A 20,959-nucleotide genomic window follows, 5' to 3' on the forward strand; every position below is an offset into this window, starting at 1 on the left:
ATGCCAGAGAAATAAACTCCTTTAAAGTGCAAATTTCAGTGTGTCTTATGTAAACACTAAACATTTCTGGGTTTAAGTTTTTTGGGTTTTATATTTTCCTATTTTTATGTGCCATTCGAATTGCAGTATCAAGTAAAATAAAGTATCTCCCTAGAACAATTTGGGTACAAAAGCTTGTAATTCTTATTTCTGATTCTTAACTGAAGCAGATACTGGACTAAAGTCTGCTTCTTTTTAAGTGCAAGTCAGCAGTTTCTTCTTTATCAGAGTTACAATCTTCCCCTCAATACAATGGAGTGAAATACAGAACTCAGGGCAGAAATAAACTCTCACTGGCTTAACAGTATGGGAGCTTTTGAAATCTAAAATTCCTGGAGCTCGTGCTGTAGGGGTGGAGGAAGTGCAACTTTATAATTTGTTTAAATAGAAAGCATATTTAAACCTTTATGTAATATCCTTTCCTTCTAAAGGTTTTTAAGCAAACTCTGCCTGCAATACAGCTGAAACACAGTGGCCTCAGGGCTAGAGTACAATGGCTATTATAACAGTAAGGTAAATTTTAGCATTGGGGAAAACCTGCAGATTGTGAAGAAACAAGTTTTAATATATGTGCAGGTTGTCATACGCTTGATTTTTCTTAAAGAACATCGAATTCACTGCTCTTGTAACTAGGCTGTAAGGCAGGGCAAGCTGTTTTTCATTCTCTGATTGTACTTTAGGTGTCTCATAAATTTTTCAACCTGAAATAGCTCTTTCAGATCTAATCAGATGATAAGTAAATAATACATTAACAACAAGAAGAACAGGATGATTCTGCTGGAATCAGAACTTAAAACTCGGTGAAGTCTAGCTGGCATTGATGCCAAGAGCCTTGCCCCTCAGGCAGTATGTGCTTGCTAAACTTGGTGCTTCTCAGAAGAAAAAAGGATATTTTTAATCTTTGAAAAGGAAAGCAAGAACTAAGCATTTCCAGTATTGTCATGAGAACGCACCCGTGTATCTCCAGTACTTGAATAAAATCACAGCCTATGCAAACAGTGTTTCAGGTCTGTGCCAGAAATAGCCCTGTGTCAGTGCCAGCTCCCGTGGAGCAGAGCCTCAGCTCTTTCTGTGGAGCAGAGCCTGAGCTCTTTCTGTGGAGCAGAGCCTCAGCTATTCCTGTGGAGCAGAGCCTCAGCTATTCCTGTGGAGCAGAGCCTCAGCTATTCCTGTGGAGCAGAGCCTCAGCTATTCCTGTGCTCTCTCGCTTTCAGCTCTATGTGATCAGCTCGGCTGAGCCCCGCCTGCCCCTGCAGCTGGACGATGCTGTGCGGCCAGAGGTGGAAGGAGAGGAGGTGAAACCTTGGCATCCTCAAATGCCTTTTATTGTCTTTGTAGCTGATCAAAAGCATGAAAGCAGCTTCCTTAATGTGGTGATTTTGGGGGTTTGTTGGGCTTGTATTTTACTTCTTTTATGTTATCCAAAGCTCTGTCCAACATCTCTATAGCTCTGATAGAGAACTGCAGCAGAAGGTCAAAACCAGAGGGTTTCCACTCTTGCATGTGTTTCTGCTGGGTCCTCATAGTTGGGTTCCTCTGTGACCTCTGGGAGAAGTTACACCTTTACCTTTGCTATGCTACCAGTACTGTATGTTTTTTCTAGAATGATCTAGAAATTCTGCTGAACTTAGAAGTAACGCTCATTTTTCTCCATTAATTTTGTTTTGTTGGAGTATTGTTTATTTTTTGGATGTGTATTCACTATGTGTTTTTGCACAACTCTTTAGGATGGAAGAGCTACTGTAAACCAAGATACAAGACTGGACAACAGAATCATTGATCTGAGGGTAAGGAACATGCTGTGCTGCTTGCTTGCCTGCAAGTGTTTATTCTTCACATTTCTAATCCATGAAGCAAGAAAACTCATGGATTTGATGGAAGTGTTTTGTTGGCCAGAAAAAAAATAAACAAGATGTTTTTGTGAGTGGTGTTGTGAAAACACAGGGTTTTTGAATCCTAAATGTTCACCTCTACTGACATTAATTAAAGAACAGGTATTAGGAGTTTGAAGGAGAACATTTAGTATTTGACATGTGGCCATGTACGACAGGGCTTTTATTTACAAAAGTCAAAGGTGACCGAAAAGGGACAATTTAGATACAGCATATTTTCTTGGATGTAGTCTTTGATACCCAAAACCTGTGAAGAGCTCACTTTTGAGGTATAAGATGGAAGTTTAAGTGCTATTGAGGTGCTGTAATGCATGTCCTGGCAGTGAAATTGTGCCAGGCCACAATACCAATCTCATGCTCTTTGTTTCTTCCACATTCATGTATTTTCCTTTTATTTTTTTGAAACACCTTTCTTCATCCAGGTCATAGAGGCACAGCCTTCTCTGAATTCATAGAGCTCCCAAATATTTACTCTTTTTGATCAGCTGCAAAAGAACATCTACTAAATTACTTACAGAATTTTGATTCTTTTTTGATAAAACAGCAGTTAACACTAAATGTGTAAGTAACTAACCAGTCTTACTGACAGGAGGCACCCTAGCCTTTTCCCACCTTTGGCTCTCCACAGTAAAATTTTAATGAACTTTTCATTGAATGAAGACTGTGCTTAGCTCATTTTTTGGTGTACACAGTTCTGATAATGGCAATTTCTCAGTAAATCAGTCTATGGGCTGGGAAATGAAACACAAAAGTCACTTATGGGGAAATTTGGAAAACTTCTGGCACTGAGATACTTAGAGCATTTCAGCATCTGATCTCCTTATTTCAACAACAAAAACTACTTGTGCAAATTGTTTTACTTGGACCAAAGTTATTTGCTTTTCACTTGAGCTTATGTATAATGCTGAGTGACTTCAATTTGCCATTAGTTTTCAGGTTACTCAGTATCTCCTCATGTTGGTCTCTTCATCAGTCTTAAATTAAGCCTTTCAGAATTCTGTTCTAATGATTGAAAGTGAAAATCATTTATTTGAAGGATCATTTATTTGAGCTTGCAGTAGTGGTAAGGCAGTGTACTAAATTGAAAGGAGAGCTCTGGGATGCTGCAAGTGCAAGCTTTGCTTGAACTTCTGGTGATGAATAAAAATAATCAACAGCACTCCAGAGAAACTTAAGAAAATCCATTAAATTAATGAAAATAATAAACTGGAAAGAGCCATGAGCCCCAAAGAGAACAGAGAAGTAATACAAAGGGAAATAAAGGTTAAAAATACTGGCTGAAAAATGGCATGGAGGTATCCTTGGCTGGAATGCAGTTGAGGGCATCTGCCTACTCATTAGTTTGCCTTGTTTGTACTGCAGGAGCTTTGCTTCTGCAAAAGAAGATTCTAAATAAGATTCTGAGTAAGCAGGAAAGGTATTTAATGGAGAAAGGGGACATCCCAGTGGGAACATGTGCTTATATGTCCACACAAGAGTGGGGGTACAAAGGCAGTTTGTCCTTCGAAATAACTGGAGAAGAAACCCAAAAAGCAGTCATTGATTTTCAGTGATTTGGTTCCATTGACTGGAGCTACTGGAGTACAAGTGGGACCTCAAAGAGCCCCTGGTGTTTCCAATGCACTGCTCAAGTAGACATGTGCTAAGGAGGAGAGGAAAATATGGTGTGTTAACTGAAACCATTGCTGGCCACTGCTCTGCCATAGCTCTTCCTTCTAGGAAAACCAGATCATGGGCAACAGGGAAGAGGTGTTAACAGAACAGATCTAATAGAGGTGCTGTGCTGATCTGTTCCTATGAGTGTGGGAGGAAGGAGGACGCCCAACCACAGATATCATCTAGTTCTCTTCTCCTCAGTGCCCCAGTTTTCTAAGGAAGAAGGGGGTCACTGAACATCAAAAACAGAGATACTGTTTTTTGGAGAAATATTTAACAAGCTAAACACATAGATCTTGTCTGGGCTTGGATTAAAAAAGTCCTTAGTATGAAACTAAAATTATTTTTGTCCATTTCACTGCAGTATTTAAAGTAGTTAAGTCATTTAAATAATTTTAAGTAGTGATTAACCAAAGAATTCATTGGATAGGGCCAAATCATGATAACGTGGAGCTGTGAAACTCAGTTACTGCATGAATAAAAAAGACTGGATTTCCAAAACTAGCATCACTCCATCCAGCTATAATGTATCTGGAGGAGAGCTTGATTATGATGCAGAGGAAGGAGTGTAAAATTAATAATAAGGAAATTACATTAGTGGAGCTGTAATATGCAAAGTATTCTACAAAAACTGCAAGACTTCCATACTTGTGTACATGTGAAAATTGCACTGAACTATTAACAATCTTGCATTTTGGTTGTTGAGAGATCTCTCAGAAGTGTCTGATAGGTATTTTTTTTTTAGGTTAGGGATGGGAAGTACTTAAATGCCAAGATCCCAAGCTATTGCTGTAGTTGTTATTCTGATGTATGTAGAGAAAATTGTGATTATTTAGTGCAGAGGGGTTTTAAAAATCATTTCCAAGGAAGGATGACTAAGGAAGAATGAACCTGTTCCTGCTGGGTTAACTCATAAAATACAGATCACACACTTGGAGTAAAAAGTCAGGGGTGTGGAGAAAGGAGAGCTGGTAAGAAGAAGGAAAAGTCCTTGCACAGACCAGATTTTCTTACACATAACCACAGGTGACTGTGAGGAAACCACTGCTGACCTAAGTATCGATTTTTCATGGGGGCTGAATGAAAGTCAAAGCACTTGATTCTAGAGATGTTTGATTTACCCTTCACTTACTGGAACAGTTAAAGAAGGCAAAGTGGAGCGCTGACTGTGTTTTAAATCTTTGCTTTTCTGCTGTTCTTAAGTTTAACTGCAGTGTTCTGTGGTGTGGAGACTTCCCATGTCTATGAAAACACCTACTTCAGTCATATTTCATGAAGTTCTGTGACAGATGAAACGCAGTGAAGAAAAGACCAGTGAAACACTGATTTCCAGGTTTTGCTTCTGAGTTTGTCTTCCTCTGAAGAAAAAAATCAGTTCAGGTGCATCCAGTTTTACAATGGACCTGACTGATGTCCTTGCTCTGGCTTATTTTTGATGTTCAGCAGGGCTTTTATCTCAGCAGTATCTGTCCAAATTTGGCTTGAATTACATGCATTTTGCAGTCCTGGTGCTGCAATTGTGTCTGCTAATGCACAGCTCATTGAGACCAAATTGTAGCCTTTTCAGGGTCAATACTATCTTGTTTATGCTGCTCAGGGTAGAGCATAAACATTAAACTGTATCTTTAGTACTTTATGGATGTCAAACTGTGTCATGTGATAATCCAACTGTACACTGATCTTAATGCACTTTTTTCAAAATACTCGATTACTTCAAGCTTGATTTCATCGTGTCGAATTCAATTTACTCTTTGCAAAAGCTGTGCTTTCCCTAGCTGAATTCAAGCTGTAATGAACAAGCAGATATGCAGTTTATTTTATTGTGGGTACTGAAGACATACACAGTCCCAGTTGTTTAGACAACAAACTTCATAGATTCTTCTTATATGATAAGTAATTTGAATAAAAATTAACTTCAGTCACTTTGGGGTTAAAAAATATTATTTAGTACAGATTCTGTTTCCTAGCAAAACCTTCATTTGTCCTATATGTAGTAAAGGAATGGCAGAATTATTTACATTATTTAAAATAATGTATATTGCTGAAAAGAATATAGATTGCGTTATTTTCCCTTTTTATTTAGCCAACCATGTACTTAGTGGCTGTTTATGGTGGAAGATAGCTAGTTACAGCAGGCAAGCAGAAAAGCAAAAAGGAGGAGAGAGCAGAACAAAATCTAGAGCTGAGGTGAGAGTAAAAAAGAAAAGTTCAACTTTGCATGTCTGTGCCTCGGTCTCAGCTCTGTGAGATACAATCACCTGAGGTGTGAACTGCCCTCAATTCCACTGAAACACATTTGGTCTAGTGCATTGCTGTTGTTCTGTCAATAGAGCTTGTGCCAGATGAAATAATGGTTTTTATAATCTTGCTTACAGTGCTCAGTTCTGTTATTATTAATATCTTCCATTGTAGCATCTGAATAATAAACACACAGGTGAAATTAGGGTGAGATTGTGATTGAAACTTGTATTTCAGCATTATTAGCTAAATGTTCTTTTTCTGCTGTGTGTAACAAAGGTGATCCTTAAAAATAAGGAGTTTTCCTGTAAAATGAACTTTAAAACATAACATGTTGCAGTTAAGTGTTAACTGCAGCAACATTTAGGTGTGCTAAGTGTGTTTCTCTTTCTGCTTAACTCTTGAAGGAATGTTTACTATCTTTGTCATAGTCTCAGGTAAAACAGTTTGTTAGTATGTATGTGGGAGAGTTCATATTGGAGTAAACACTACAGGAAAGGAGTGCCATGGCAAGATCTTTTTTAAGGGAAAGGTAAAAACCAATTAATTTTGGCAGCTGTCTCTGTCTTTAGTTTGCTGTATTGTACAAAGTGTGGAAGTTCTGTTACCCACCATTGTACAAACTGGGTAATACATATACCAACATCTCAGTTACTGAATTGTTTTCTTCAGATGAATTAATTTGCTTTTTGTCCTGAACACCATACCAGTGCAAAAAATTTAATTACATCTGAAAAGTTTTTCTCCATCTTTAAAATCTTCGGAAAGTTGTGTCACATGAAACTTTTGAGGTCATTGATTTACTTACACTGCAAATTGGCAGGTACAGTTCTTTAGGAGCTTGTTTCAGATGTCTTGTTGGGCTGTTTAATCCTTACAAGGAGACTGCAGTATCACAAATTCCCAGCAGTTATCCATGTTGGCAGTCTGTGAATGAATGGACACTGAAACTCAGCCACCTTTGGTGAAAGAAGAGTGGTCTTGTCGGATCCAATTTGAGGTACAGAGAATTGCTGCTTGTTCCTGGTCTGTAGTTAAATAAAAGCTTCAGTGTCCAGTTCTGTGAATTTGGCTGCTTTCATAAATACTGTTTCTAAGCATAATTTATCATTATAGATGGCTTGGGAAGACAGAATCTTTGCCCTGCATCCTCACAAAAGCCAGGAGTTACTGCCTGACAAACCATTGTTAGTGCAGAACTGTGCTAGGTATTGACTGGCTGTGTTTCTGTGCACAGTTTTAGGTCAGACCAAGTAATTGCTTTCAGATTGGGTTTAGCAACCATTCTTTTTCCTGGGAGTGTGTGACTCAGGACTGCGTGCTCACCTCTCTGGCATGAAACTGGGGTTGGGTTCATCAGAAGGGTAGAGGAGGCATTGTCAACTACCCCACTTTAAATAAATGTGACAGATTTTATCTATTAGCATTTTCAGAAATGTGTCTGATTCATCAAAAACTGTATTGGTAAACCCAAACATGACTTTAAATTGGAAAATGTCTTTCACCTTTTAAGTAGGAACTGGTTAAGAAAAAAAAAATCCTTTGAATGATCCTGGTGCTTTGATGTGTCACTGCCAAGTTTTGCCCAGAACTCAGGCAGAGTCTTTGCACGTGTCTGATTCTGGGAGACCAACGTAAAAAAAGTGAAAAACTTTGAGGGTACTTTTGTAACTGTTGCTCAAAACCTCATTTCCTTCGTTTTGAACACTTGGAGTGGCGGCTGTGGTTTGTGCTATCAGACAGTGAGAACTGCCAGCTATTATTTACTAGTCTAAACCACTTGCACCCCTGAGATATTTCGTTGGTCAGCTAAAACGGCAGCCAGCCCCAAATTGCTGCAGGTCTGCAGCCTTCCTGCAGCTTTCTCCTCGGCTGTGTCGGTCAAGGGATGTCTTCATCTTGCAGGGATGGTGGATGGAGCTCTATTTCAGCGTTTCTCCTGACTGACTGTCTAAATTCGGGTGCTTATATAATTTGTTTTGGTTGGGGGTTTTTTGTTTTGTGGTTTGGTAGGAGTCATGTGAAAAAGCCCACAAGTCTTTTCTTGCCCTAACTGAAGAGCTGGGTACCTTTCAGAAAGGAGAAGTAAACAGTGCTGTGACGCAGGTTGGCGTAAAGAGCCGCTCTCTGGGTCCTTTGCAGGAATTTGTTTGACTCTTTGTACCCTTTTAGGTTGCTCACTGTCACGTTTGAAATGCTGCAAGCCCAAAATCAGATATGGGCTCAGTGCTGACGTCTCTCAGTCTCTGCAGTGTTCACTAAGGTGGTTTTGTTCTTCTTCATGCCACAAGTGTTACAGGAACATTTAGTGTAGGTATGTGCTAACCAGAGAAGTAGCTCAGTTGTGTCATTTACATAAACAAAAAGGTGATGATCAATTCAGCTTAATCTACTTCTGTTTTCAGCTAAATGCACTTTTTAAGAGTAAAAAAAGACAGAATTGCAGTTCATATGAACAGGTGTTCTGTGGACTGTTGAAATGCTGGGAGTTTAGCCCTTGCTTTTGGGATGTTTTTGAGGCAGTGTTGTACCTGGTTAACATGTGGCTGTGTTTCCACATGAATTTTGTAGCCTGCTGTGTTTGTAACCTTTAACAGACAAACCTTTCTACCTTCTGTAAGTTACTGATGGCTTTGCTTTTATCATGCTCTGTATGTTACTGCAGCTGTTCTAGTTCACTGTGCTGAAAGCTTCTTAATGGGTTTAGTGCTTTTATTCAATTTCTTACTATAAAACCTTTATTTGCAGAAGCACATCTCATAAATCAGTTATTTTTTAAAATGCAGAATCGACCACAGTGCCTCCTTTATAACTGAATATGCCATAAATTGAAATGAATAATTTCTCTTGTTTCCTCTGCTGTTTCTTTTTGTGTAATAAAGAATTACTGATTTGCACGTTTTGCTTTTTGGGCAGATACGGTAATCAAGTATTCCTAAGGGAAGAGATTCATCCTTCCAACTGCCCAGAAAAAGTAATAGAGTCAGGAAAAACTAACTTAGGATTCATTATTTTATCTTCTTCTTATAGACCTCCACTAGTCAGGCAATCTTCTGCCTTCAGTCTGGTATTTGTCAGCTTTTCCGAGAAACTCTTATTCGCAAGGGATTTGTGGAAATTCAGACTCCCAAAATCATTTCAGGTATTGTATATGTGATCCAGCAGCTCCAGGTGTGCTTGTTTTACACTTGCTCAGTGTTCCTATCTGCCAAAAAGTTTTTATTTTAAAAACATGAAGTTTCATTTCTAGTTTAGATGCAACATAGCAAACTTGTAGCTGGTGTCAGAGTTGTTCTTTCCTTTTCTCCTGACTTTGGATTTTAAAAGAATGACAAGACAGGTATTACATATACCTCATTTATGTATTCCACAGTGCATACTAAGTTTTAATTTGCTAAATACAGGTGTCTGATCATGTGCATTGTTCTTCCAGTGTTCTTACTGTTGGGCACTGACAGTTCCATTCTCAGTATACAAAACAAAAACCCACTCTAATTTAGATTAACAGCAGATTCCGTCATAAAGAAGTTACAATGTACATATGATGGTATAAAATATGATATATACAATATGTCACTTCTTCAGCAATGGGCTCATGGCTAAATAGAAGGTGCTGGGATACTTTTTTCTTTTTGGAAATGTGGCATAACAGCTTCAGCCTAACTTAAAGTCTGGAAATGCATATTTTGCTTCCAGTTCTGTTGTTGATTTGCTGTATTGTTTTCAAAAATCAGATTGGCTTATTGGTGTTCCTTGAGGTTTTGTTGATTCCACTAAGACATATAGCATGGAAAATCAGGGCAAAATATTTGTGGTGTTCTCATTGCATGTACATTGATTAAATAAATACATTTTTCTTCCTGAATTTTGTACTTCTGTATTTATATTTTTGAAGGCAGCTCTTCGTTGAGATAAAAAAATGAGCTTTTTAACAAAATCCATGTAAACAGCTATTCTTTCCTACAGAGACAGTTAAAGCAGTCTGAAGTACTAAAAGACTCCCAAGTAGTTTATTTATGCAGCACCTTTGAGGAAGTGTGCTATTCTTACTGCTCAGTGTACCATTGAGAGCAGGCAAGCAAGCATCCTATTGTTTGAATGAGGCCGGAGTTTGTGACATTAACCAAGTCAATACAATCCTCACTGAACTTCAAATTTAAACATCGTGGCTGTCCTAAGATCTGAGGTTTTAAAAGTTACCTCAGTTGAAAAATAACTGTAAATATTCACTGTAACTGCATCAGTGGGAGTAGTGATGAAAGAAAAGAAACATTAATCTCACTGGAATGGTCAGTAATAATAATAAGTACTTTACCTAGAGTCAGATTAGCATCAGACCTTTCAAAGTTGATTAACTAATCTTTGGCTGTGGCATGTTTTGTTAGCAAGTTAGGCCAGTGCACCTCTCCTGTCCCACCCTGGGGAGTGGCAGGTGGCAGTTCTGGCAGGCAGTTTGCAGGAGGGACACAAATGACGTGTCCTTGGTTCCTGTGCTCTCAAGGTAACTGACTGTCTATGAAAGCTGCCTCAAACTGAGAAAAGCATTGTACCTTTGGCATGTGGCCCCTGGTGAACTTGGGTTTAGCTGTGAGAGGTATCGATGCCTTCAGTTAGAGAGGATGGCCCTGGCAAAACAGGATATGCAGTTTGAGCTCAGGCTCTGCAGTCCCCCCTGGCAGGCTGGGTCACCCACAGAGCTTGGTGGCCACAGAGTGTTGGGCTGCAGGTAGGTGGGGTGGTACACACACTCCAAGGTGAAGGGCAGCTGGGAACAGTAACATTTTAAACTACCCCAACTAAATTTGCAGGTTTGTAAGACAAGGTGTGACAGTCCTAAGCTGCAAAATTTCCCTTGGCATGAATGCATGCAAATATATCTTTTTCCTCTAATATGCTTTGAAGAAAAATCTCTTTCTGATCTCTAGATGTTAGCCCAGTTATCTATCGTTCTCTCTCTGATGTATTTTTTACTGTTTTATTTTAATTATTACTTATAAAAGCATTTGCTTTTCAGCTGCCAGTGAAGGAGGAGCCAATGTGTTTACTGTGTCCTACTTCAAAACCAGTGCCTACCTGGCTCAGTCCCCACAGCTGTACAAGCAGATGTGTATATGTGCTGACTTTGACAAGGTTTTTTGCGTGGGGCCAGGTAAGAAAAGCTTTGCTTTAACACCCGTGTGAAGTGGGCCCTGATGGCTTTTAGCAGCTGCAGCACTAATGAGACAACAGGCACACTGAGAGCTCTGAATGGTTTCACTTAACACAGTTTCACTTACCAAGCACAAATTGCTGTTGAGGCACTAATGAGAGTAAAGTTGACAGAGAAGTTGCTGGAACAAAACTAAAATGGTGAAATAAGGGTGGAATACTCTTCTCCAGTGTCTGCTGTGATGTGAGGAGGAAAAATAGAGTTGCATTGGAAATGGGTAATGTGATGAAGTTAATGAAACGTGGAAAACACCATAACTACAGCCATAGTTTCCTGTTCACCATGCCCCTTTACTGCCCAGTACCAACCAGTTAAAATAGGCAACCTAGCTTTGAGATTGCATATTAACATAGACTTATCCCTTGCTTTTGTGCAGGTACCAAACAACATTATTCAGAACATGCTTACTTTTAACTGGGCTGTTGATAAAGAATGAAAAATTAATAATTTCAGTCCCATTCTCTCTGTCTCAAAAGCATGGACTCTTTAATTGGTAATACAAATTTTTTACTCTAAGACCTCAAATAACCTGTAAATGCTGAAAAACAAGTCAATAACAGCTTATAGAATAAAAAAAAATTCCAAGAAATCCAGAAGATCTTAAATTTCTTGTTAATTACTAACAAATGAGTCATGGTTTATAGGAAGACATGTTTATGTCACTCATATCTGAAAAAAAACAAACCATCCCAGAAGACACACACGTGTACAAGTCCACTTCCTCTGAAAAGGGCAGTTTTCAAATCTGAAAATGTTGCCTGCCTGAAAGTGTGTCTGTTTTTTGCACTTGTTTCTGTGGGTCTAAGGAGAGATCCTGCCTCTCCACGGGACCTGTCTGCCTTGTATCCTCAGAGCACCACAGCTACAGGAATGCTGTCACTGTTTCAAATGATGCTCTGAGGCTGCTGCTTTTCCTTCTGTTTTTCAATGGGAGTTTTCGTGTCTAAGGACAACATGTCTCTAATGCTGATGTGATTGTCAGGGTTATTTTTCCAAATGGAATGATCATTTCAGGTCAGTTAGAACTTCTGTCGTTTAATTTTACAGTATTTCGAGCTGAGGACTCCAATACTCACAGACACCTGACTGAGTTTGTTGGCCTGGATATTGAAATGGCTTTTAACTATCACTATCATGAAGTGGTAGATGAGATTGCAGATACCTTGGTGCAGATATTCAAGGGGCTTCAGGAAAGGTAAGAAGAGCATTTCCTTCTTTTAACGAGCAGCTTTCTTTGTTTGACAGCTCTTGCACTGTGGTATGAAGTGGGTGAGCATTTTATCTTCAATTTGTCAGATAATCATTGATAATCTGATCTAATCTCAACAGAACTTCAAAACAAACATTTTTGCTTTGCTCTTAGCTATTTTTTCATGTCTGACTTTTAAAGTTCACTCAAACCATAGACCAGTAAAGTACTTTTAGCATCTCCTGGAGCGTGCTGGCCTGCACTGAGAAATTTGCTGTTTGCTGTTGGAAGGATTTTCTAACAGAAATGATCCATCATTATTTAAAATGTCTTTTTGTGGCACTACAGGCAGCAGGTAGAACAACAGATTGTTCTGTTTTGGAAATGATCTTGTTCTATTTTGAAAATTATCCTAATATTTGCTATACAAGAAAGTTTTTCTGATTAAAAATTACTGCACCAGCCTGCATCTGTTCCATGATAGCAGCAAAGATTATTTTCCACTGTTCAGTCTAACTCGTTAAAAAGTCAAACCAAAAGTTTAGGAAGTTGTTTTCTTTTGTTTACAAGTTAGACTGTCTTGCCAGCAGAAATGCAAATGTATTCTTCTGTCCAGAAGGAAATGTCTTGTTTATATTTGAAATAGGATATTACTCAAATAAAAGAAGAACCCGGGTAAATATTACAAATCAAAGGGATGATTTCTCAATGTCTTTACTGTGAAAATTTGACCTAGTCAATTATTTCTTACAAAAGGAATTAGACAGAAGTGATAGTAAAATATTAACATGTGTGTGTGTGAAGTAGGTGCATTAACTTGGATGAAACATTTCATTAGGATTGTATAGAATTTCTCCAGAAGTGGCTTTAATACAGTTTTTATATTGCAAGAGGGACCTCTTGTGGTTCAATGTTGTGCCACTGCAAAATCTGTGTCAGATGCAAGTTCTTGATTGTTCTGTATTTGGCTTCTCTTCTTGTTTCCTCATACACAGATTCCAAACTGAAATCCAGACCGTGGGCAAACAGTTCCCATGTGAGCCCTTTAAGTTCTTGGAGCCAACTCTGAGGCTGGAATATCGTGAAGGTGTGGCCATGCTTAGGGAGGCTGGAGTGGAGATGGGCGATGAAGAGGATCTGAGGTACTTTGGCAGTGCACAGATGGGAAGGTGGCAGGAAAGTGTCAGTTTTGTCCTCTGCACCTGACAGCTCCCAAGAAGGAACCACAGCTTTTAGAGGAATAAACAGGGCTTATATCCAGGTCTCTTGACAAGTAAATGAGTAGATGTGAAAATAGTCCTTTCTTTTAACGTAGGCTGTAGGTACAAACTCTGAAATCTGAAAGAAAATAACTTACAACATAAAGTGAGAGCAACTTGAACCTTCTAAGGATAAGAAGTGTTTGTTTGTCTGTCAGTGGCAGCCCTTCATGTGAACTGTCACATGTTTTTGAATAGGATTAAACAAAAAGATTCTTCAGTCTCAAGGTCTTGCTTTTAAGAAACATCTTTCCATTTCTTCCTTCCATCTCTCAGGAAAGTGATTAAGCAGTTTTGATGCATTCCCATTGATTTACTGAAGGATGGTTTAATTAGCTGATTGTATGTCAACTTTTCTAAACACACTTAATGAAATAAAACATTTATTTCCCATAATGTATCCATTACCCTTAGGATAGTGTGCATCTGTGCATCCAAGAAAGTTTCAATCATAAGAGCATGATAGAGCAAAAATAATTTCCTCAGCAACTGCTCATGGTGTTTCTCACTTTTTTTGTTGTACACAAGATATATGGCAATAGGAAATGGAATACACAGTTCTTCAGTAATCAGAATATGGTGACTAGCAAGTAGTTCTATTAAGAACAAGAATACCTTTAGGTATCAGTTAATTTAAGGGATTTTTAGGACCAATACAAAATATTTAAAAACAAATAAATATACTTTATTTCTGCAATTTCTGTCTGCACAATCCAAAACATTCAGAAACAAGTACTAGATTTTCTAAGGCTCAGGGTGCAGCAGATCTGTAGTTTGAAGTCTTTTTGGCTTTATGAAGTATATAGCCAATACATGTTTAAGTTAACTTTAATGGTGATAATCTTTTTCAGCACTCCTAATGAAAAGCTGCTGGGACGCCTGGTAAAGGAAAAGGTAACAATTACTTTAGAATGAATAAATTTGTTGTTATATCTCAAACCTGATGGAGTCATTGGGTTGGTATAAATGCCTGCATGTAAAACAGCTTTTTACACACTGATGGACAATAGAGTGTCTCAGAACGTGCAGACGTTGTGAAGTGTTTCTGATTACTATTTTTAATTATCTGACTGCATCCCCATTTTGGTGCTGTGTATTTAACCTACTCTCAGTTTTATCTTAATCACTGTTAAACTGTTTCACACCATTTTCAGTCTTTTATATTTATTTCTATCATGTTGTACTGAGTACACCAAACAGGATAGTCTGTTCCAAAACCTGTTCTTATAATTGAAAAAAAAACCCCAAATCAGATTCTGACTAAATCTATAGGAAAAGATGAGATCTTTGGGGAAAAAAAAGTACCTGTTGCTACAGCAACACATTTTATTGCTAAACATTTGTAAGTTTACACTAGAAGTAGTATTGGAAAATTGAGACATAATACACCACTTTTATTGATAACTTATTTTTTTAAGACAATATTGTAGGAAGTTATTGGGAAATTTGTTTGAATTTTGTTTCAAAGATTCACTGGTTTTGTCTTCCTCTTGTAATTTGTTCTTTATGTAATTTTCTTTTGTTCTAACTGCTTTAAATTACCTTCTTTCAGTACGACACAGACTTCTACATTCTGGACAAATACCCTCTTGCTGTGAGGCCTTTTTATACAATGCCAGATCCAGCCAACCCTGTAAGTAAAATTCCTTGTTGCTTCAATGTGTTTCTCTTTTTTTCAGTTTAAATTATGCTGTGTAAGGATAACTTGACAATATAGATAAAGTACATTTATATGACCATAGAATCATTGAATGGTTTGGTTTGGAAGGGACCTTAAAGATCAGCTAGTTCCAGCCCCCCTGTGATCTGCTGTTACAATTAACATTCTGATAACAAGAGCAGGTCAGTGTTACACAACTTGGGAAATGTTTCCAGTTGCTGGTGAAAACATACTAGAGAGATTGGGAGAGCTTTATGAAGAGATGTCCATGGTCAAACACTGCTGCCATCACTGAAAAGTGGCAAAAACATTCTTCCAGGGCAGCAGACGCTTTAACATAAAAGATGGTTTTTTACATTTCCACAGTTCAGTCCTAAATCCAGGACAGATATGTTCAGAGCATCTTTTGCTGGGATAACTACATGCAAGTGTAATGGCTTGCCAAAGGGTGTGGGGATGAACTTCAGTTTATTAAATCAGCTCCAGTCTGTTGAGAAGGAGCCCAAGGACTGTAATTCGTGGGCAAGCTCCTAATGTATTGTACTCTTACTGCACAACTTTGAATATCACAAGTGAAGTTACTGAGAGGTGCATATTTGCAACCTATGGAGTCACTGTGGGTAGGAAATAAACTCATCTTTGTTTTTCCAGAAAACCTCTAACTCTTATGATATGTTCATGAGAGGGGAGGAGATCCTGTCTGGAGCTCAGAGAATTCATGACCCTCAGCTGCTGACAGAGAGAGCCAAACATCATGGCATTGGTAACAAATCCATTTAAGAGAGTATAAGTCATGATTGAATTTGTGTCCTTTAGAGGAAGAATTTGGGACAGAAGTTCTTATATGGCCGTAGTGGTAAACTCCCAGTACTGTTTCATTTGTAGTGTTAATCCATCTAATTCTGTTCAACCATCTGGAGTGGTGATATTAAGAAATTAGTTTGTTTCCCTGCAACTCCTTGTTGAAAAGTTATAAACAAAATTGTAAAACAAATCCGTTGCAGTCGTAATTTCTAGGTAGTGCTGGATGATTTATACATTCAAGGAGTAAAACCCCACTGTTAGCTTGTAAATTTTTTTGTGTGTTTGCAGTCCTGTAATCACTTGTATGTCTGGCTTGGGGATCATTAAGCAGGTGAAAACCAGATATTTTTCCTTTCTAGATTTGGAGAAGATAAAGGCTTACATTGATGCCTTTCGGTTTGGTGCCCCTCCACACGCAGGGGGTGGAATAGGTGAGTGTCTGTATTTTATTTTCTTCTGTGTTAGCTTAACCTACACTGCTCAGTCTCAAGCAGAGTTCAATATAAAATTCATAACAGCAGCCTTGTTAGGTGAATTTGTGGGGCTGTTCATCCTGGAGGATTTAAGGAGAGAAGCTAAACTACAAGGATCATCATAAAACAAATAGGCAAAATATTAATGGCACAATCTGGCAATTAAAAAGTAGGTGATCACAAGAAAAAGTGCCAGTTCATTAGCCAGGCACATCACTTTCGAATTTGACCCAAGAGGCAAATTGAAGGAAGCAAGAAGGTACTGTATTCTGTATGGATTTATCAGAGCCACCACCCTGCCAGCAGCCACAGGTCTCTGCATTTGGTGAAGCTGTTCTGCAGTGAGGGGAAATAAGTGGTTACTTCTGCCTTATCAGGGATTTGACAGAGTGTCACTGAGCAGCTTGATGCTTCTTGTTTCAGCAAAGGTATTGAGAGGCTTCATGTCATGGTGTGTGTTTTATAGATAAAAATGAAAAGAAGATAGGTTTTAGGCATCTTAATGACAGCAACTGACAGTTTTGCACGTTGCTTTCATAGGCAGGCTGAAATCTATTCCTGTATGTGGAAACAGGACATTTTGTAGGTCCTGATCAATAGAACCAGAATTTCTTTGATTCAGTCTTTCTGCACTTGCCTTCCGACATACCTACAAGGTGTGAGTGTCGGTGGTCGTGCAGTCCTTGTAAGCAGAGGAGATGCAGCATTTGCTGATGATCCAAAATGATTTAGGGCAGTCAGAACTGACAGCAGGGAAGCTGAAGGTACATCCTTTCTGCAGAGTAAGTGCTCCGTATGGCTTGTCCCAGAGGTCAGGCCAAGTAACAGCCAAACAGGAGATGCTGTGGGAATTAACACTGGGTTCAGGCTGTTCCAGGTGGAAATCTTAATATAGGAAGGCAGTGTGTGGAAAAAGTAGGGTGCACCTGGATTTCACCTCAGCATGGCTGGGGTGCTTATACAGCCTCATGGATTAGAAAGTCCTTCTGTGTTCCTCAGGACACACATAACCTCTGATATTTCAGGAAGAAAGAACACAACAGCCAGTGAAATACTTACTATCATGAAGATATCATCAGAAGATAGTTACACAGATGCATGGTATGAATCTACATTTTTGTACTGCAGAGGATTTGGGATGAAATTACCCAGGTGTAGGTTTTTGCTGTGGCTGCTTATGGCACTTGGTGTCTCTTGCTCTGAAGCTGTTAAGACTGGTTTGGGCTTTATTTGTGTTACTGTATCCGAGGTACAGTTCTCCTGATTACCCACCTCTGCTCTCAATTTTCTATACCTTCCTTGAAGTCCTGAAGTGATTCAGAGCAGGCTTGAGTCTCCAGTGCCATTGCTTGTCAATACCTGTTCCAAATGCTGTGTGTGCCATGGCAGAAGGCACTGATGTAAAATCCCTAATTTTTGGTTTAGCTCCTTCCCGCAGGCACACACGCTGGTGTGAACACCTCAGCCTCCGGTGGGTTTGGCTGCCAGTGGGTGGGAAGTACCTGTAGCTTCTTAAGAGTTTTGAACAACAGACTGACAGCACTGCTGGGTTGTTTTCATCTGTTTTAGGGCTGGAAAGAGTGACCATGTTGTACCTGGGACTGCACAATGTCCGTCAGACCTCCATGTTCCCACGGGATCCCAAGCGACTGACACCCTGACAGGAGCTGCTGCTGAAAGTTGGAGAAGATTTGCCCTGCAGACAGATATGATTGCAAGCATATCCCCTGCTCCTCATGAACCTGTATTGATTTGAGCATTATGATATGCAATTAAAAACAAATTCTCCTTTATGAAGTGCCACATTTTTTTTATCCGTAGTTGTTTATTTAAAGGAAAATATTTTAACAGATCAGGACTCTTTGTATTGGCAACTGCATGTTTTTAATGAAAATGTGATACTTGGAGTTAGTATTCTGGTGTCACATTAAATTGTATCATTTTTCTAAACATTTTAATAAATTATGCAATAACCATTTTGCATTTTTAACTTATGTCAGCAAGATTGAATATTTTGAAGTATGGGCTCAAAGATAAAATTTAAAAATCAGGAGGAGACCAGCCAACTCTTAACTTACAGGAGTGTCAGGTAGGAAGCAGGTGAGAAGAACATTCTTAACAAGAAGCCTTTGTTTGAAATTGTGAAAATAGGGTGAAATAAATCTCTCAAAGTAAATTAGATGCAAATCTGTCTTTCTGTTTTTTGCTTTGTATTCTCTCGAGATAATAATGAATCAATAAGGTTTGTTTGGGTTTTTTTTTAATGATGTAATAACTCTAAAGTTTAAATTTATTTTCATTATATCTTCTTCCCCCCCTTTTTTTTTGAAAGTTGTATACAAGCTGAAGACTTTTTCTTTATTTGATTTTACTATTTGAGAATGGATAGAAGTTTATACATGCTCCCAGAATACACAAGGGATATATAATATTCTCAGAAAATTAATGGACAATGAATTTGAGAGCAGATCATGTGTTTTCCTGCCTGATCCAGCCTCTGGAATAACAAACAAAACAAATCACCAAGGATTCCATGCATCTTATTACCAAGGAAAAAAAGAAGGAAATTTTGTAAGCCAGCCTGTATCAGGTTTGTTGTGGTTTTATTATTTTATTTACAAATGCTGTCCACAACCCAACTGTTGCACATTAAGAGAAATTGGGTGTTTCTCTAAGAGTACTTCTGAAGTTCTTTCTAGACATCCTTTTTCTCAAATGAATCACTTACTTGAACCTCCTCAATTTGCAGTGATGCACAAAGCTACTTCTCCTCGTCCTCCTCCTCCCAGCCCAGAGGATGTGCCCTGCATATGGAGAGGAACCAGTGCCTTGGAAACTTCCTTGTGTGGGCTGCAGCTGAGAGTTGTTTTTCAAATTTGAAACATTTTTGTAAGTGTTGATGCCAAAGAGCAAAGGATTAAATTCCTTACTTGGGCACTGCAGTAGAGTTATCTAATATTCATACATATTTGTAGTTCCTGACTTAATTTTTGTTTAACATTTTCCATGATAAAGCTTTCAGTAGGAGGTACGGTTCAGACTGTCTGTGGTGTTGTTGCTACCTTGATTTTTAAATGTCAGAGAAGTCACATATTGGCTGTGCTACAGAAAGGTCAGTGAGGCTGTGTATAAATTGTGTAGATTTTCACAAAAGGGCAAACCATCTTTTGCACCTGCCATTGAACAAGACTTAATTTTAATGTCTTGTGACAAGAGTTCTCCATTAGAAAACAATCAGACTAAAGGTCAGTCAGGTAAAGTACTGGAAATGTAGAAGTTAGACTTTGTTTAGGAGTCACGCAATTCAAGGAATAACACTTTGCAGAGCTTTCCTTATGAGTCTGTTGTAATGAATTTACTGTGGAATCTTCCCCAGTTATTAACTTGAAAATCTTACAGTGTACCCAGTTGTACTTTGCAAAGCTGAGTGGATTATAAACACAGCTCATCATCACAGACTTATTACTGATGAATCCAAGTTTCAAAACAGTTGTTTATTCAGCTAAGCCAACTGGAATGAATTTAATTTAATTACTTTTGTTCATACAGAACTGGTAATATATTCCACTTCAGAAGCTCATCCTTCTAATAAGGAGCAAAATTACTGACTTAAATTGCCTGCCAACAAAAAAAGTATTCTGAGGACTGTTTCTTGCTCTAGATTTGGCAGCAAGTTTTGTTCATACATTGCTGTAACTACTGTACTCATCCCAGTTCTGTTAAGAGTTATTCAGGCTCCTGCTGTAGTTTGATTTATTCACAGGAGCTGCACAAGAACAAGGGTTGGGATGGAGGCCCCAATTCCTTTGTATGCAGAATCTTTTCATACAGTCTCTCTTAGCTGACAGAAAATAATTGTGATCATAAATCAAAGCGCGTTTGTCCCGAATGTCGTGTTAACAGGATACTTTAGTGGGAGTCTTAGAACTTTGTTTGAAACCTTGCAAAGTGAAATTTCAGAACTTTATATTGCTTTGATAGGTAGCAACTCTGAAAAAGTAAAACCTGTATTGTCCTTTATTTCCAATAATTTGCAGGAAGTTCAGCAGTTTATGTGGAGTCCCCATGGCTGCTGCCTCTCCACCAGGTAAAATGGGGTTTGGTTATATTTTCTTTGAGGGTATACAGAAGGTAATTACAACAGTGCATTTTTTAAACTAAGGAACTATAAAGAACATTGGTAAGGAGTAGCCAGGGAGTCATCTGCTCAAAACAAACACAAAGCTTCAGTTTGCCTCAGAAGTTTTTAACTACACCATTTTCTTGTGAAAATCCATCTGTGTTCGCTGAGCTGTCTGAATCTGCCCAGCAGGAAAGGGGGCTCAGGCTGTTCTTTTGGCAGCCGAGTGCAGGATTGGCTCCCCATGGCTGCCCACACCTGCTGGGATAACCCTGGTGGGCACCACACAGCTGCCTGCTCCTGCCCAGTGGGACAGGGGGAGAGGAAAAGCAGGAAAACTTTGTGCTTCCACCCTGTGCCTGTCAGTAACAGGTGTATTGGACACCACTCCATGTGAAAACAAACTGTGGCCTGCACTCT

At 38.8% G+C, this 20,959-nt stretch overlaps 1 protein-coding gene across 1 annotated transcript in view; it reads left to right on the forward strand.

The window, feature by feature from the left end:
* DARS1 (aspartyl-tRNA synthetase 1) overlaps positions 1-18,598 on the forward strand; it is a 36,134-nt gene extending 17,536 nt beyond the window's left edge. Inside the window, exons 6-16 of the mRNA XM_018078916.2 lie at positions 1,254-1,334; positions 1,767-1,826; positions 8,856-8,967; positions 10,840-10,974; positions 12,082-12,229; positions 13,219-13,365; positions 14,334-14,376; positions 15,035-15,115; positions 15,794-15,905; positions 16,306-16,377; positions 17,989-18,598. Of these exons, the coding sequence (XP_017934405.2) occupies positions 1,254-1,334; positions 1,767-1,826; positions 8,856-8,967; positions 10,840-10,974; positions 12,082-12,229; positions 13,219-13,365; positions 14,334-14,376; positions 15,035-15,115; positions 15,794-15,905; positions 16,306-16,377; positions 17,989-18,080 (1,083 nt within the window). The 3' untranslated portion in view covers positions 18,081-18,598. The remainder of the gene's footprint in view (positions 1-1,253; positions 1,335-1,766; positions 1,827-8,855; positions 8,968-10,839; positions 10,975-12,081; positions 12,230-13,218; positions 13,366-14,333; positions 14,377-15,034; positions 15,116-15,793; positions 15,906-16,305; positions 16,378-17,988) is intronic.
* The last annotated feature ends 2,361 nt before the right edge of the window (positions 18,599-20,959 follow it).

The sequence above is a fragment of the Manacus vitellinus genome, unplaced genomic scaffold (assembly GCF_001715985.3).
Source record: "Manacus vitellinus isolate BGI_N305 unplaced genomic scaffold, ASM171598v3 scaffold_43_pilon, whole genome shotgun sequence".
Lineage (NCBI taxonomy): Eukaryota > Metazoa > Chordata > Aves > Passeriformes > Pipridae > Manacus > Manacus vitellinus.